The sequence below is a fragment of the Mesocricetus auratus genome, unplaced genomic scaffold, assembly GCF_017639785.1.
Source record: "Mesocricetus auratus isolate SY011 unplaced genomic scaffold, BCM_Maur_2.0 Super-Scaffold_100691, whole genome shotgun sequence".
Lineage (NCBI taxonomy): Eukaryota > Metazoa > Chordata > Mammalia > Rodentia > Cricetidae > Mesocricetus > Mesocricetus auratus.
In genome coordinates this window covers 29,276,584-29,293,786 of record NW_024429267.1, presented here as the reverse complement: position 1 = coordinate 29,293,786, position 17,203 = coordinate 29,276,584, and the positions used below count along the sequence as shown (strand labels likewise).

The 17,203-nt window shown below is 47.4% G+C and overlaps 1 protein-coding gene across 3 annotated transcripts in view; it reads left to right on the top strand.

Moving 5' to 3' along the window:
* Tbc1d2b (TBC1 domain family member 2B) overlaps nucleotides 1-17,203 on the top strand; it is a 68,392-nt gene that overhangs the window by 40,738 nt on the left and 10,451 nt on the right. For all 3 annotated transcript variants that reach the window (XM_005080713.4, XM_040740322.1, XM_040740321.1), the window contains exons 6-10: nucleotides 706-1,089; nucleotides 5,095-5,205; nucleotides 6,181-6,374; nucleotides 8,091-8,585; nucleotides 12,470-12,587. In XM_005080713.4, coding sequence (XP_005080770.1) covers nucleotides 706-1,089; nucleotides 5,095-5,205; nucleotides 6,181-6,374; nucleotides 8,091-8,585; nucleotides 12,470-12,587 — 1,302 coding nt within the window. The remainder of the gene's footprint in view (nucleotides 1-705; nucleotides 1,090-5,094; nucleotides 5,206-6,180; nucleotides 6,375-8,090; nucleotides 8,586-12,469; nucleotides 12,588-17,203) is intronic.

The following is a 17,203-nucleotide window of genomic DNA, read 5'->3' as shown; positions in this document are numbered from 1 at the left end:
TTTCTAAACTGGTCAGACATTCTTCCCCCTAATTGTTGGACAGTTCAGTTCAGCGAATCTTAAAGCCTGGATTTTTCTTCTCTTCCCCCCACCCAACTCTGCTTGATTTTATTTTTAATTGTAAGTGTGGGTATGTGAATGCAGGCACCCAAAGGTGTCAGATCCAGTGGGCCTCCCAATGTAGGTTCTGGGAGCAAAGCTGAGACCCTCTGCAAGAGCAGTATGTGCTCTTAACTGCTGAGTCGTCTTTCTAGCCACACACACACACACACACACACACACACACACACACACACACACACACACACACGTATTATTATTTTGAGGTGGCATCTCACTGAGTAGCCTAGGCTGGCCTGGAACAGTTGCTCCTCTTCCAGCACTGGAATCACAGGCATGTGCGGCACACGGCACTTCACACTGATAAACGTGTCAGGAACCTTTGCTAGCCACAGCATACACATCCTTTATTTCCAGCTTCCTCTCATTGTTCTCGTCAGGCTGGATTTGGGGAGGAATTTTTTTTCCTTTCTATTTTTGAGATCTTTCAAGAGGAAGTTCAGTACTAAAATGTTTCCAACGAAGTTCGTTTCTGCATTTCCTCAAATTCCAGTGATTACTTATGTAACACTGTTCTGATTTCTGTCTTTGACCCCCACCCCCTGGTTCTCTTACCCTTCACCTCATCATCTTCTTGGCTCCTAGGAGCTCATTCGGCTGCTCCAGCAGACAGTCCGGTCGTCCCAATATGACAAGTATTTTACGAGCCACCAAATCAGCCAGGGGGTCCCCAGGGACACACTGGAGCTTCTCCACCAAAAGGACGAGCAGATCCTGGGCCTCAGCGGCCAGCTAGAGAGGTTCGGCCTGGAGAAGGAGAGTCTGCAGCAGGAAGTGAGGACCCTGAAGAGCAAGGTGGGCGAGCTCAACGAGCGGCTGGGGATGCTGATGGAGACCATCCAGGCCAAGGACGAGGTCATCATCAAGCTCAGCGAGTGTGAGGGCAGCGTGTCTTCGCCCACCATGGGGCCCTGCTCTCCTTTGGCCACCCCAGCCGGCAGAGACCAGCTGGAGCTGGACAGGCTACAAGTAAGGACAGGGCGTGGGCTGGCCTTTTGGACAGAGATCTCAAACTCCTTCAGCTCCATCAGTTTTGATCCCTAGAGGTACTATTGTGGGCGAGCTGATTTGGTAAGGCCGCAGAGCTGGGGACGGGCACAGAAACAGGCTCTACAGTCAGCTTAAGGAACGAGACATTTTTAGGGACTTTCTTGAAAGCACTTCCTGCAGTTGCCTCTGATGCTGCTGCTTGCCCGGGACACTTTTGATTCTTCCTGTCCCTTGCTTAGGAGTATTTGAAACACCCTACCCTCTTATTTATCTCAGTGTCAGACTTCATCGAACATAAGGAGGCTGTCAGTTTCCCCTTTTGTGTACATGAGTGCAAACACAGACTTAATTTGCACAGCCGCCCTCAGGCCTGGGGAGGAATATTGTTCCAGTAGGGCCAGCTGGGAAAATGGACGCAGCTCCAGGCAGTCCAGAAAAGAAGCCTGTTTGGTCGGTCAGGTCAGTGCCTAACATGAGGAGTCCTGCACTTGGAAGGACAGAGCTGTCTTCCCAGTTCCGTCCCATCCCCCCCCCCCCCACTCCTCCCCACCTCACTCCACCCCCCCACCCCCGCCTCCAGAGATGGCTCAGGGATGAGAGGCTGGCTCCTGAACAGAAGGGAACTGGAATGAGAAGCAGCAGATGAGGGAGGGGGAGCACTCCCCCCTCTGGGAAGCAGGGCACCTGCCTCTTATGCCTGTAGAGAACCCTGCAGGTCCAGACCAGAGAGCTGAACTGTTTGGGCTGCTGAGGAAGGCTGTAGAAAAGCCCATCTTTGCTGTCAGCAGCTCCTGAGACTCTACTGGGGACGTTCTAGGTAGACAACCTTCCCCCGGGACATGGGTCATTAGGTAGAGCCCAGCTGACTCCAGCAGACCCCAAGTAGGTCTCTAACTACTCAGCCATTGTCTTCTTGCAAATAATGTGGTTCTCCGTGTTCGAGTTCCAAATGGAGATTCTCCTTGAAAGATCCAGGTGTGTTACTGTTGAGGTGGTTACAGTGTGTGGGTGTCATGGCTTCCAGCACCTTTAATCTGCCAGCTGTGAGCCCAGTGAGTGCCGGGAAGGCTGGGGACTTCAGAGTTAGGAACACTGAAACAGTGGCAGCATTGTTAGAACGTGTGGGTGGTCTGTCTAGTGACACAAAGGCCAGCATGGTTTATTTGTTTGGCGTGTGTGGCGTGTTGGGTGCACATGTCTGTGCAGGTCAACATGCACAGGTGTGCTCATGCCTGTGAGCTGGGCATGGATGCTCCTCCTCCAGGCCTCTCCACCTGAGTTTTTGAGAAGACTGAACCCAGGTCTTGCCAGTTGGCCTGGAAGCCCCAGAGATCCTCCTGTCTCCACACTCACTGCACTGGGCTAGAGAAACACCATCCTTCACACAGGCTTTTAGGTGGTGATGGAAATCCAGATGTAAGTGCTCCTACTTACAGACACTTTACTGCCTAAGCCCTCTCCACAGATCCCAGGAGGATTTACAGATGAGGAACCAAAACACCTCTTATATTTATATCTACTATAAAACAGCCCTTATTATTTTGTTTATATTTTTGAGACAAGGTATTGTTCTATAACTCAGGCTGACCCAGAACTCATTATAGCCCAGGTTTGCCTCAAACTCAAGGTAATTCTTTTGTGTCCATGTCCAGGGTGCTGTAATTGCCAGGTATGAGCTACCATGCTTGACTGCTTTTTGTTTGTCTCTGTTTTCTTTTTCTTTTTTACAAGAGGTCTTAGTGTTGCCTGTAGACGTCAGTTTTGTTTATATGCTCAACCTTAAATGTTGTATTCCTTCCTATGCATCTCTCTGCACAGTAGTCACACACTTAGTGTCTGCACTTTTAGCATGGGTTTTCCAGATGGTTTTGTTCTTGGACGGAGAGACGTGTATGGCACTGGTTTCTCCAGGGTGCTGAGCCAGAGTATGAGAATGGGCCATGTAAATGCTATGATCACCAAACCTCTGGAGACTGCTAACTTACCTCATCCAAAGTGGGCTGTCCTCATGTGTCCTTGTGCAGCTGGAGTGACTTTGAATGAGTCATGAGGACCTTTTCCTCAACATTTCTCAACGACTTTAAAGCTGTGACTCCAGAGTCTGCTCAGTGAAGCTCAGTGGGAAACTCCGTAAGTGACCAGTGGTTGTCAAGCGCTTCCTCGCAGGCAGGGCCAGCCTGCCTGGGTCAGGACCTCATGTTGCTGGTGTTGCTCTGGCTGAGCCTGTTAACTGCAGTGAAAGCCAGTTCTTCCTCCCACCAGAGGGTAAGCAGCTTGCACCAAGCTTAGCCAGCCTTCCACAGTGAGCTCTGACTACGGCAGTGACTTCAGGTCTCTGCCTCATCTGTCAAAAAGTGCTACCCATGGGGTGTTATGAGGGTTGAAATGGTCATAATTTACTTAGATTGTAGCGCAAACTTTATGCTAAAGACAAACTACACAGCCAGTGGGGACCAAATACCTGTCACTTAGTCTTTCTCCTCACAGTTCAGTCTCTAATTTCTCTCCCACCAAACTTCGTTTAGCTGACCTGCCTTTTAATGATGTGTCTGTTCACTGTTTCCAAATACAGTATTTTTAAGATGCTAGGAGAGAGAAAATGCCATCATTTGGGCTAGAAAAGGATACATTAACCTTCTTTGGGGCCTGACATTTTCACTTAAGTACTTGGGTTGCCAAGGCTAAGCCAGTACAGTACAAGGGTTGGGTTGCAGGTGAGAAGGCTCAGGTACCCAGCCTGGCCCTCAGAGCTCAGAAGCTGGCTTCCCAGCACAGCAGTCAGCAAATACACAGCCTCCCTGGCCCAGTCTGCCAGGGAAATAATGTCAAGAATGGCTCCGGGACTCGAGAGGTCTAAGTGAAATCAAGAAACTTACATGCCTTGCCCAGGGTTCTATGACCCATAATGTGTTCCGTGAATGCCAGCAAATCGGGGGCCCCAGGGAAACCTTTCTGGTTCTTCTGCATCTTATAAAAACAGTGTATACCCTAGAGGAAGTCCAGTCTGGAGACTGGGGAGTATCTGAAGAAATATTTAGAAATGGCCGGGGCAGGGGAGGAGGTGTGGTTGCGAAAGATGGAATTTATAAGTAGTCTTTAGAAACCACAGCCTTAAAGATGGTCTAATTCATCTTCATTTAGAAGCTTCCTTGGCTTATCATGAGGATGATCTAAAAGAGTCAATAAACCTTAGTTCCAGACCATTTTACATGAAAATTCTTCCCTACCCAGCCACAGCTGTGCTTCAAGTAGAACAGGACAGAACTTGTGAGCACAGGAGGCAGAAGCAGGCCAGATCTATAAATTTGAAGCCGGAGTAGTCTGCATAGTGGCTTCCAGGACAGCTAAGGACACATAATAGAGAGACCCTGTCTTAAAAAAAAAAAAACTTTTGTCTCCATATTGTTATGTTCTCTCAAATACAAAATAAATGTCACAGAAATAAACAGTTTGCCCATTTTGTTCTTGGTAATTTGTGGAGTTGGTGCTGGGAATTGGACCCAGGGGCTTGTGCTTTACCACCAAGCTCCACCCTCTGCATATTTCCTTCAGCTTTTCCACGTTTGAAACTTTGCAATGTACAAAAGTGAAGGGTGTATTCTACAGAGTCCCTAATCCAATGCTAGGGCTTTTGTACATTTTTAGAGCCTTTTTAAAATAGAAGCTACAAAGAATATGTTCAGTTTCTCTGGTTTAAAGGAATAAAATTCTTGCTTTTTTTTTTTCTCATCACCATCTCAGTGGATATGAATGGATTTGGAAAATACATCCTGTTTATTTCTTCTGCCATCAGTTGAGAGAAATCTCCACTGCTAAGTAAATGTTTTGTCCACTTCACTAAACAGCCATTCCCAGCTCCTTCTGAAGTCTTCCAATTCTTTTTTAGAACTTGCTCTCACTTAGCAGGACTCCAGTATGCTAATTACGTAGGATAATTAGCCAGCATACAACCCACAGGAATTGATAAAGATTTTCCCCCAACAGGATAGTCTGCAAGGGTACAAGACCCAAAATAAATTTCTAAATAAGGAAATTTTGGAACTCTCTGCTCTACGAAGAAATGCAGAAAGGAGAGAGAGGGATCTGATGGCAAAGGTAAGTCAGGATGGGTACATTTTACCCCTTGGCGGGAGGGAGGAAACTGTATTTAAGTAGATGTGCTTTTCCAGCCACCATGTTGGGGAAAACCCGGCTACCGGTATGGAAACATTTGTTAGGTTTGTCCAGTACATTTTGTTTGTAGGTGACAAAGAAATGCGCCTACACGTGGTCTCCTCCATACGTTTTTAAGGGGTTTGCAGAGGTGAAAATGAAGTGCAGTTGCAGGGTTCTCCCAAATTGAAATTATCGAGGTTTTCATTTATGCTGTTGAGATTTAGTTTCCCATCTGAGCCAGGAATGTGAGATTATGACCATCTCCATAGATCCAGCAGGGTTGGTTTAAGAGTCAGCCATGATTCTGGCTGCAGGGGGCTTTGGAAAATATAAGAGACCACAAGCATTCCAGCTGTGTGCTAGTGAGTTATAAACACCTGACACTTGTCCACAGCTGCTGTACATGCTTTTTCTGAGCAGCCTTCTGAGCACACTTCTAAAGTGTATTCCTGCATATTTACCAGGGTGAAGTTGATTTTTCTGATCAGGTAGCAGATGGGAACTTGTCCTTCCTGGACATGATGTCCTAACAGAATTGATATGCCTGGGGGTGGGGGTGGGGGGTTCATGGCCCATGTAACCAAGTAGGATTAGGCTTGAGCTCAGCAATTGACTCATGCCAAGTTTTGTTGCTCACTCTAACCATGTTGAAGAGTGTTACCTATGCTTATCAGCATTCCTTCTGTGCCAAACTCTTAGGAAAAAAGGGGAGCTATAGCAGGCCATTTTAACCCTGAAAAGGTCTGTGGCGTGAATTAACCTTTCGCCTGTGTTGTAGTTTGCAGCAGGCTCACTTCCTAATCTTTTTGGGCATGCTGGTTTGAACTCACTGGGTACCTCAAGCATCTAAGGCTTGCTTTTCTTGCATTTACCTCTGGGTGGAAGTACCACCTTACCACCTTACATTCTCCGCAGTATTCTAGCCTGGAAGCCAAGCTCTGCCAGGTAGAAAGTAAGTACTTGATACTGCTTCAAGAAATGAAGACACCAGTTTGCTCAGAAGAACAGGGGCCTACCAGGGATGTCATAGCCCAGTTGCTGGAGGATGCTCTGCAGGTTGAGAGCCAAGAACAGCCTGAGCAGGCGTTCATCAAGCCTCATCTGGTCAGGTAAATGCACTTGCCTCTGTTGGGACAGTCCACCCATTTATAAAGTTCCCTTTCCACTCACGGGCCACTTAACACTGTGTGTCTGTGACAAGTACTGTAAGGCCAGAAAACATATGTCATCATTCTACCTCAGAAATCAAGTAATGGAGCTGGAATGAATCCAGGCCTGTTGATTCCAAAACCTTGTCAAAGTGGCCACACCTACAATACACACCTCCGTTGCAGGGGCCAGTTTTCCAAGGGACAGGAACTCTCTCCTGACACATGTGCATCCTATCGCAGGGGGAAGTGAAAGCAAAGGGGCCCATGAAGAGAAGCTGTGTTTTCTTGTATGGGAAGGCGGTTTCTCTAAACTGGTTGAGTGGCCCACGACCCACAGAGGATCTGAAACAAACACTGGACCCACCCCCAAGATGCACTAAGACACGTACATGTAAAATACTGCATCTTTTTTTTTTTTGTAGGGTGTGGGGGCTCATAGAACCTAGAAGCATATGGTGGATCTTGGATTAAAAGCTTAAATACAATGTATTTTCTGACAAATCTCAGAGTGTTGGTGTAGATGGAAGTTTCTGCCCTGCCCCATCCAGCAGCCATTCAGTCCCAAATAAACACACAGAGGCTTGTATTAATTATAAACTGTTTGGCCTATTGTTCAGGCTTATTACTGTCTAGCTCTTACAACTTATATTATCTGTGTTTAGCCACGTGACTTGGTACTTCTTCTCAGTAAGGCATTCTCATCTCTTTTCCTCTGCATCTGACTAGTGACTCTGTCTCCGCCTTTCCTCTTCCCAGAATTCCCCTAGTCTGGTATCCCTGCCTACACTGCCTGCCTGGCTACTGGCCAGTGTTTTATTAAACCAGTACAAGTGACAAGTCTTTACAGTGACTAAGAGCATTATCCCATATCGTGTTGAGAGTAGGAAAACTGAAGGTTGGCCTGGTGTACCCTCCTCTTTGGTCACTCAGACACAGCACTGCCTCTGGGCCTCAGATCTGTTCTTGAGCCTTCCCTTTACCTCTTTGAAGGGTTCATGTAGCTATCGGGTCTCTTGGTAACCCAGACAAATCTCTATCTTAAGTCTGTAACCTTAATACCATCTGCCACTATCTTTTCCTTGTATGTAGTCACAGATTTCAGGAGTAGGATGCTGACATCTCGGCCCATATCCACCAAAGCCTTGATTGATGTTTATACCCAATATCTTACAAATACCCTCTTCCTTGTCTTTTCACCTCTTAAAATGATGCCTTGTGGACAGGTGTGGTATCACACACCTGTGATTCTAGCTACTTGGAAGGTTAAGCCAGAAGGATCACTTGAGCTTAGGCATTTGAGGCTAGGCTGGTAAACATAGCAAGATATGTTTTTCTGAGACAGTCTCTGTCCAGCTACACCCAGACTTGCCTTGAACTTACACTCCTCCCTCTTCAGCCTCCTTCAGTGAGGTCAGTGGTGTACCACCCTGCCCACTTAGGTCAGTCTTGTTTGGTGATGGTGCCTTCTGGTGTCATCTGCGGAGTTTTAACCCATCTGAAAGTGATTTTCCCCTGTACACTGTGGAGCGTCGATCTCATTTGACCTTTGCCATGTAGACAGCCAGTTGTCCTAGCCCTGCTCATCGAGAAACCTACATGGTCTGAAATGTGTCCTGTTTGACTGCCACACAAGCCCATGCCATTTCTGCTGTCCCTCTTGTTATTTATCCACAGTGAGTTTGACATCTACGGGTTTAGGACTGTCCCTGATGACGATGAGGAAGAGAAGTTGGTGGCCAAGGTCCGAGCGTTGGACCTGAAGACTCTGTACCTCACAGAGAACCAGGAAGTCTCCACTGGAGTCAAGTGGGAAAACTATTTTGCAAGCACAATGAACAGGGAGATGGTGTGCTCGCCCGAGCTCAAGAACCTGATTCGAGCAGGCATTCCGCATGAGCACCGCTCCAAGGTGTGGAAGTGGTGTGTTGACCGTCACACCAGGAAGTTCAAGGACAGCATGGAGCCCGGCTACTTCCAGAGCTTGCTCCAGAAGGCACTGGAGAAACAGAATCCCGCCTCCAAGCAGATTGAGCTGGACCTGCTGCGGACTCTGCCAAACAACAAACATTACTCCAGCCCCACGTCGGAGGGCATCCAGAAGCTGCGCAGCGTCCTACTGGCCTTCTCCTGGCGAAATCCGGATATTGGCTACTGCCAAGGCCTCAACAGGTGGGTGTCAGACTACTCCCATCTGTGGTTTAGAGCACCTGTGGGCACCAGGCACTACCTGGCAGTTCTGTCTCCTCCTGGCTAAGAAAAGCCTGTACTCCAGGGGAGAAGATTCTGGGATGACAGCAAGCTTGCACGATGCAATACCTCCTCTTCTGTAGCAGGCTTTCTTGTCAGACTATCTCTGAATTGCCAGCCCAAAAATAATGACCTGGAGACTTGAATTATGAAAGTTTGGCCTTCGGCTTATGCTTGTCCCCAGCTAGCTCTTATAACTCAACTTGTTTCTGTTAATCTACATTCTGCCGTGTGGCTCAGTTACCTCTCTGCTCTGTACCACATGTCTGACTTCTTCAGAGTCTCGCTGGGATCTCTCTGGCATAATCCACGTGCCTGGATTGTTCCTCCTCCTCTTCCTGTCTCTCCCAGAAATTCTGCCTATCCCTCCTGCCTACCTATTGGCCATTCAGCTTTTTATTCCACCAATCACAGCAGCACATCTTCACACAGTGAACAAGCATCCCACAACACAGTACTCGCGTAACTCAGGCAGATTCTGCTTCGGAGCCTGAGGAGTCAAAGCTGTCTGGGGTGTGGCTCAGCACTAGTATGTGTTCTTGGCACAAGTGAGACCTGGTTCAGTCCCAGCTCCAGCTCTGGTGAGCACAGAAGCCAGGCTCTCTTGAAGCCTCTTAGAGTCGCACTTTTTTCCTTCTTCGCTTTTCTCTTCATGCTTAGTTTTAATCATAAGAATATGATTGCATTATTTAATAATTGATGGTGTAAAAGCTGGTGTCATTGGTGCAGGATCCTGAATGGGTTTTTTTTTTTTCCTGCTAATTAAAACTCAGCCCTTGAAAGTCCTAAACTTGCTTGCCTTTTTTTTTTTACTTTTAAACTTCAAACTTTTGTCATATTTAGTCTTGATTTCCCTGTAGTACTTTTCTTTTAAAAGTTCTTGTTCTTTTTAGGCAGAAATGTAAAATATATGTGTACATTCTGAGAGTGACAAAGTTATGACTTTTATATAAGATTTGTTATTCAAAAATTTAGTAGGTGGTTGACAAATATTTAGTATCATTAGTAATGACATGAAAATATTGTGGTTTTTCAAAGGTGATAAAATTGTTTTGTAGCTTTCAATTCTTTTACATATAGAGCTTTGTTTCCCGTGACACTATACTAAATAACGGACTATATTTACCATACTGATCCTATAAGTTAGATCATCCTAAATAACGGACTATATTTACCATACTGGTCCTATAAGTTAGATCATCCTGCAGCACCCTAATAATTTTAGTTCGGTATCTGTATACTTTAAACTTAGCAGAACAATATGAACTTGAATTTAAATTCTTTAGATTAGATTTTTTCCTAATAAAAATGGATTAGAATCTCTGCAAAGCTTTCAGAATGCTGAAGAATGCTCCAAAGTTGAGGCATGTTAGATTTTCTTTTCTTACTAATTGTACTCCTGCACACCGTGTGTCCTGACCACTCTCATCCCTGGTGCTGTCCCAACCCCCTACCATCCCTGTCTACTCCCCTCCTCCCCACAAATCTCTCACATCCATGTCTGTTTGTTTTGCTTTGTAGCCACTAAGTAGAATGTCTTATAGGTCTTGAATATTTTCCATGCTCCCATAAGCAGAGAACACGGAGGGCCTCTCACCCTCTACCAGTGACCCAGGCTGTCATCTGAGCTGTGTGTTGGGCCAGGACAAGGCTCTGGGGGTACCAAGGTCTGCTGCCCACCAGACTCCTCTCCGCACCAGGACTGGACTGGGCCAGCATCTCACCGCTCGTCTCGTCTTCCCCTGCTTCATCTCTCTCTGCTTTCTGTTGTTTCTGCGGTTCATATGCCTATCCTTTCCAAGCTTGTCCAAAAGAGAAAATAAACCAAGCATGGTGACACACTCCTTTAATCCCTGCCCTTGGGAGGCAGAAGTAAGTAGATCTTATGAGTTTGAGACTAGCCTGGTCTGTATAGTAAGTTCTAGGCCAGTAAAGGCTACACAGTGAGGCATTGCCTCAAACGAGGAGGGAAGAAGAGATAAAATAAGAATGAAGTTGTTTGTGTGTCCTTGAGTTGTGAGTGGCTGCTCGGAGGCTTTTTTGCTGCTGACCTCCGGGTGAGCTGCCTGTGTCTGCATGTGAGTATTACGGGAGGGGAGGTGGAAAGCTGGACTTACTTAAAACCCAGGTGAAACCCTGTGGCTACCAGGAAACAGTGACTTCTCTGTCAACAAAGACGGGATCTCTGTCCTTGGGAGGTTAAAGAGGACTTCAGCTTCTCTTAGTCACGTTTCAAAACCAAAACCTGCCTAAAGCAGCCTCGGTTTTACGTAAAGCCACAGCTCACACTGTACTGAGTCTAAACCCCCGAGGCCAGGACTGCGCAGTGGAGGCTTGCTGGTACTCTCCTGGAACTGCTCTGTGATCCTCGAAGTCCCAGGAATACTGACTCGCCTCCACATCTGTCCTGTTAGAGCCTCTGAATTTTAATTGGTGGGTGGGGTAGATTTTTATCCTCAGAATCCTTGGTCTATGCCCCTGCCTTCTGAGAACCTAGCATTCGAATATGAGAACACTAGCTCTTTCTGGATCTGAGCTTACCATGCCCAGCCTCGGTTAAGTGATGTCCAGACAGTTCTGTTTTGGACTCTTGGATGCCTCTCCTAGTTATTTGTTTTAGAGTGTCAGGAACTTTCCTCTGTGACTGCCCTCCAGTTGTCACCTCCCCACTCTCCATCCCTTTTAGGGAAGCTGGAGTCACCCTCTTGACACCTACCCAGCCAGGTCCTATTTTTTTCATTTGAGATTTGCAGATTTCTTTCAGTTTTATCAAAGAAAAAGAAAAGAACAGATTCTGAGTGAGGGCATTTTTCCTGTGAGGGACATGTATAAACTTTGTTTGGGGTAGAAGTTGTTGGATTTGAGCTCGGTGGAGAGGGACTTTTCCTCAGCGCTCCCCATTTCTGGTGATGGAACTCAGGATCTCATAGGTCAGCCGGGTACTCTGCCTCTGAGCACAGCGGAGTCCCCCACCCAAGGCCTGAGACATGCCAGGCAAGTGCTGTACCACTGAGCCTCTTCCCCAGCACCCCCTCTTCATACACACCTTTATTTTAAATTTTGAGACAGGGTCTTGCCAACTTGGCCAGGCATGAGCCTCAGTTTGTGACTCCTCCTGCTCTAGCCTGCTGGGAAACTGGGATTAGTTGTGTTTTACCAACAGCCTCCTGATTATGGCAGTGTGCAAATGGCTGGAGCCAGACTTCCATTAATTATGAATGACAGAGAAGTTGGTATGTGTGACCTCCTTTCCTGCCCCATGTGTACCCCTCATGCAGCTCCAAAGGCCTCTGCTGGGGACTCTGTGCAACCCTATTTCCTTCCTCCAGAGAGGCCTCTGGATAGTGGAGGGTATCAGATTCTTAAACTACCTCATACTCCGTTACATTCACATTACTTTATAGACATAAAACGATTAATCAAAGCATTTTAAGCAGCGAACTCAAAGAACTAATTGCATTAGCAGAGTATTAGAGTGAAACAGTTTTTTGTTTGAGAGCCTAGCCTTTAGCTGAGCCATCTTTCCAGCCCAAGTGGAACATTTTTTACACAAGGTTGCTGGATCACATGGAAGCGATTTCACTGGGAAATAATTGCAACTTTGAACAAAAACCAAATGACAGGATCAGAGAATGTGACTTTTCTCTTCAAGTTTTAGAGGATTCGTCACTTACCCAGAAATTCTCATTTATCCTTCTTTAGGGAAGAAGAAATTGTGCTGGCTCTTAGAGAAAATGGCTTCAGCAGACATCTTGGTGAAGGCAGGAACAGGAACCCACACTGACCTTGTCCCTGTCTGCCCGTAGGTTGGTGGCAGTGGCCCTCCTTTACCTGGAACAGGAAGATGCTTTCTGGTGTCTCGTCACCATCGTGGAAGTCTTCATGCCTCGAGACTATTACACAAAGACTCTACTGGGGTCCCAGGTACTTCTAACATACTATGCCTTAGTCACTGGCCAATAGGACTCCAGTTGTCATCTGGTCATCTGGGGCGGCTTGTGCACAAGACTGCAGTGACTGGTGTCTGTGAATGAGCTAGGTCCTTCAGCTCCCTGGGCACCTCAGAGAGACAGTCTGTCATAGACCAAAGATGGGGGCAGCTGCTATGTTAAGTCAGTTCTTCCAGGGTGCGGGGGCCAGGTTGGAGAAGATGTGGTGGGGGGGGAGGGAAAGGGCTGCTGAGGAGGCTTGGGGAGCCTCCAGCCAGGGGAAGGAACCAGAGTTGAAAGCACAGAATTGGCTGTTAAAGGTACCACAGGAGCAACTTCCTTGGTGCTCTGCCCTTCCTTTCCCTAGTTTCTGGGAACAGACAATGCTGAATCTTAAAAGATTGGCAGTAAGTAACCTCCTCTCACATGAGAAGATCTGGTACATGCTCCAATTCACATCTGGATCTTGACAGCAGGGCCCAGAGTAGGGTGGCATGGGCTGGAAGAGGTCAGACCATGTCTCCACCTGGTCTAGCCTTGGACACTTCTCAGCCGGCTAGGGCTACCCCAGTGTTCACCATTCTCTCTGCTATCCTGGCCCTTTTCTCTGTTTCCTGGCTGCCTTGCCCTCACGTTCTTCCTGTCAACCACAGCTGTGGCTGCCCCACAGCCGCCTCCCCAGGTTCACAAGCCCAGCATGCCTGCTCACACAACCTGCCCTTGCTCTCCTTTCTCCCCCCGTTCAGGCTAGCGCCATGGGCTAGTGGACAGTTCCCACCCGCCCATAGAGCTGCTGGATACAGTTCACCCTCCAATGACGGGGCACTGGGTGTCTGGTTATGGGAGTCCTCTATTAGAACACATCCCCTGCTCATCTAGAAAGTTCCAGGTCAGTTCCAGTATACGCCCTCCCTTTCCCAGGGCAGCTGTAAGGGGTGTTGCTTCAGTTCCTGCCATCCTTGAGATGACTGGTGCCTAGCTGAATTAACCCTAACTGCCCACTTATCCTCCAGCTAATCAGTGGTACCATTCGGGCCACAGCTCTGTCATCTTAGGATGTCCAGCACCATCCAAAGAAATGTCAGCACCTGCGGGAGCTACTGTTTGGCCAGAAAAGGGAACTGGTATTTGATGAGCCTGGGCTTATACTATCAGCTACACTCTCAAAACATACCGTGTGCCAACCTTATTGTCCCCCCGACTGACTCCAGAGGAAAAAAAGACATTGAACTAGAGCCAGTTAGTTACCTAGGGGCCAGCAAGGTGGCTCCCTGGGTAAAGTCACTTTCACCAAGCTTGATGATCTAAATTTAATCTTTAGAACACATGGTGGAAGGAGAGAACCAGCTCCTTCATGTTCTCATCTCCATACCATGGCACATATGCACACCCCCAAAGATGAATATATTGGGCTTGCACTCAGTCACTGGAGCCCCTGCCTAAGCTTGTGCCCTCCTTCCACACCGTGCTGGTGGTTGGTAGGAAGCTGAGCTCTGGCCTTCCACGGTTGCCAAGTCCAGGTCCCGTCCCAGCTGCACTGATGTCCCTGGACACCCAGAAAAGCTTGCCTGTCCTCCTTGCAATCTCTTCACTTGCTAATTAACTGAGAACTGTTTCCCTGTCAACATGAGTTTGTGAACCAGGACGACATGGCCAGCAAGGGGATGAGGCAGTGGTCTCAGTCAGGTGGGATTTTAAATCAGTGGCCATGCTTTGTGTATTCACAGCACCTGAAAACAACCCTGCAAGCTCAGATTCAGAGCCTTAGATGATGCCTTAGTGTTTTGAATAGAAAAAGTGAGGCATTGCTGTCCCGACCACTCTAGCTGGGGTGTCATCAGGTACTTTTTACCCTGATGTCGGTGCCGGTTTCTTCCCTCAGATGTTCCTAAGACATCCATTTCTCTCCATTATCTCTGTACCATGTGTAAGGCAAGTGAGTGTGCCATCAGTCCCAGTGCTAGCTTTGCCAGAACCCAGAGCCCCAAGCCTGCTGCCTGCTGCCTGCTACCACTGTGACCCGACTGCTGGCCAGGTTTCCCTTTCTTGCCATCCTTGAAATGCATGTTGTGTGCCAGGACCTCAGCAGGCATTGCAGACACCGATGAATGACATACTTATCCTATGTCCTCCAGTGCCGAGTGGAGGAGGGCTGAAACAGAGGCCTCAGCAAGCATTTCCTGGCAGCCTGCTCTATGCCCATCCCTCTGCCAACCCCTGGACAGCCTCAAGTGAGGCACAGTCTGCCATCCAGTTGGAAGAAGAAGTGTGTACACACGTTTTTTCTCCCACTTCAAAGTCAGATAGATGTCCTGTCCATGCAGAGTCTTGAGCGACCCCCACCCGGATAGGCTAACTCCTGAGTCATCACTTGGTCTCATGCTCAGATGTCCAGATGTAACAGGAGATGTTACTTTGCAGCCTCTTCAACGCGGCACCGGGGCCCCATCGCCAGGGACTTGAAGTGTTAGCAAATGTGTCATTGTTTGATTGTTGACAAGGAAGTAATGAGAGAAAGTGTGTGATCTGACTGCCAAGAGTGGCACTGGGCAGGGAGGGGAGCAGTGCTTCCTGGTGGACGGACACCAGCCCCAGCTTGACCTCTTAGGCAGCTGTGGGTGCCATGGCTACGGACAGTTTTCAGGATATTACATCTAACCTGAGTTTGACAGGGGCAAGTAGACATACATGCGTGAAAGGTGAAACAGGCTCTACAGATTATTTTGAGCACTTTTTTTTAAAAGTATTCAAGACAATTACATTCATTTTAGTAGTTTACACCTTTGATTTTGTCTCTTATTGTCAGAGAGCAAATGTGCATTGTTTATTTATAATAATCTTTTTATTTAACTTTTTACACATGTTACTTTCAGTTCCCTCTTCCTCCCTTCCTGCCCTGGCCCCCCATTCCTCCCACCCCCTGTCCTCCTCCATCTCCCCATGGCTCCCCAGGGAGGGTAAGGCCTTCCATGAGGGATTTTCAGAGTCTGTCACATCATCCCAAGAAGGGCCTAGGTTCTTCCCCATGTGTCCAGGCTGAGAGAGCATCCCTCCATATGGAATGGGCTCCAAGTCCATATGTATGCCAGGAATAAATACTGATGTACTCTCCAAGGTCCCATAAATTGCTGAGGCCTCTTCTCTGACACCCCAGTTCGGGGTGGAGGGGTGGAAGGGGAGGGTGTCTGGATCAGTCCCATGCTGGCCTTTCAGTCATCAGTCTGGGGTCCATGAATTCCCCCTTGTTTAGGTCAGCTGCCTCTGTGGGTTTTGCCAGCCTGGTCTTGATTCCTTTGCTCATCACTCCTCTTTGCAGCTGGGTTCCAGGGGTTCAGTTTGGTTTTTAGCTGTGGGTGTCTGCCTCTGCTCCTGTCAGCCACTGGATGAGGGTTCTAGGATGGCATATAAGGAAGTCATCAATCTCGTTATCAGGGGAGGGCATTTAAGGTAACCTTAATGCCAGTTGGTGTCATTTTCGTAGATCTGTGAAGATCTCACTAGTGCCAGATCAGATCTCTCTTCCAACTTACAATGGCTCCCTTTAATATGTATCTCCTATTCTTCTCTCCTCTATTCTTGCCCTGACTCAACCTTCCTGCTCTCCCCTGTCCTCCTCTCCCCTCCTCTTCTCCCCCTCTCTTTCTCCCATCTCCCTCTCCCCCACCCCCTGCTCCCAATCCAATTAGGAGATCTCCTCCCATAACCCTTCTCTGGGTTACCATGCATATCTCTCTTAGGGTCCTCCCTGCTTCCCAGACTCTGGTGGTGGGATTGTAGGCTGGCAATGCCCTGTTCCATGTCTAAAATCTATATATGAGTGAGTATATATGTTTGTGTTTTTGTGACTGGGTTACCTCACTCAGGATGGATTCTTCTAGTGCCATCCATTTGCCTGCAAGTTTCAAGATCCCATTGTTTCTTTTCCACTGAGTAGTACTCCATTGTGTAAATGTACCACATTTTCTCTATCCACTCTTCAGTTGAGGGGCATCTGGGTTGCTTCCAGGTTCTGGCTATTAAAAATAATGCTGCTATGAACATAGTTGAGCAGATGCCCTTGTTGTATGAGGGTACATCTTTTGGTTATATGTCTAAGAGTGGAATTACTGGATCTTGTGGTAAGCTGATTTCCGTTTTCCTGAGGAATCTCCATACCAATCTCCATTTTTAACCCCTAAATTCCTCTATTTTGTTGTTCTTCATCCACTCTAAGGTACATTTATAATGTTTAAAATTATTTTAGAAACAGCACTGTTTTTAGCTATTTATTTATTCACATGTTTTTGGATTTTGAGAAAGGGTCTTGCTTGAAAACTGCCCTAGAACTCCAGATCCTCCTGCCTCAACTTCCCAAGTGCAAGGAGTATAGGTGTTCACCACCATGCCTGATAGGGTTTTTTTTTAAATAATTTATTTATGTTTTATGTATGTTCATTGGCGTTTTCCCAGCATGTATGCCTGTGTGAGGGTTTCAGATCTTGGAGTCACAGACAGTTGCTAGCTGCCATGTGGGTCCTGGGAATTGAACCTGGGTCCTCTAGAAGAGCAGTCAGTGCTCTTAATCACTGAGCCATTTCTCCAGGCCATGCCTACTAGTTTTTAGCTTTGCCT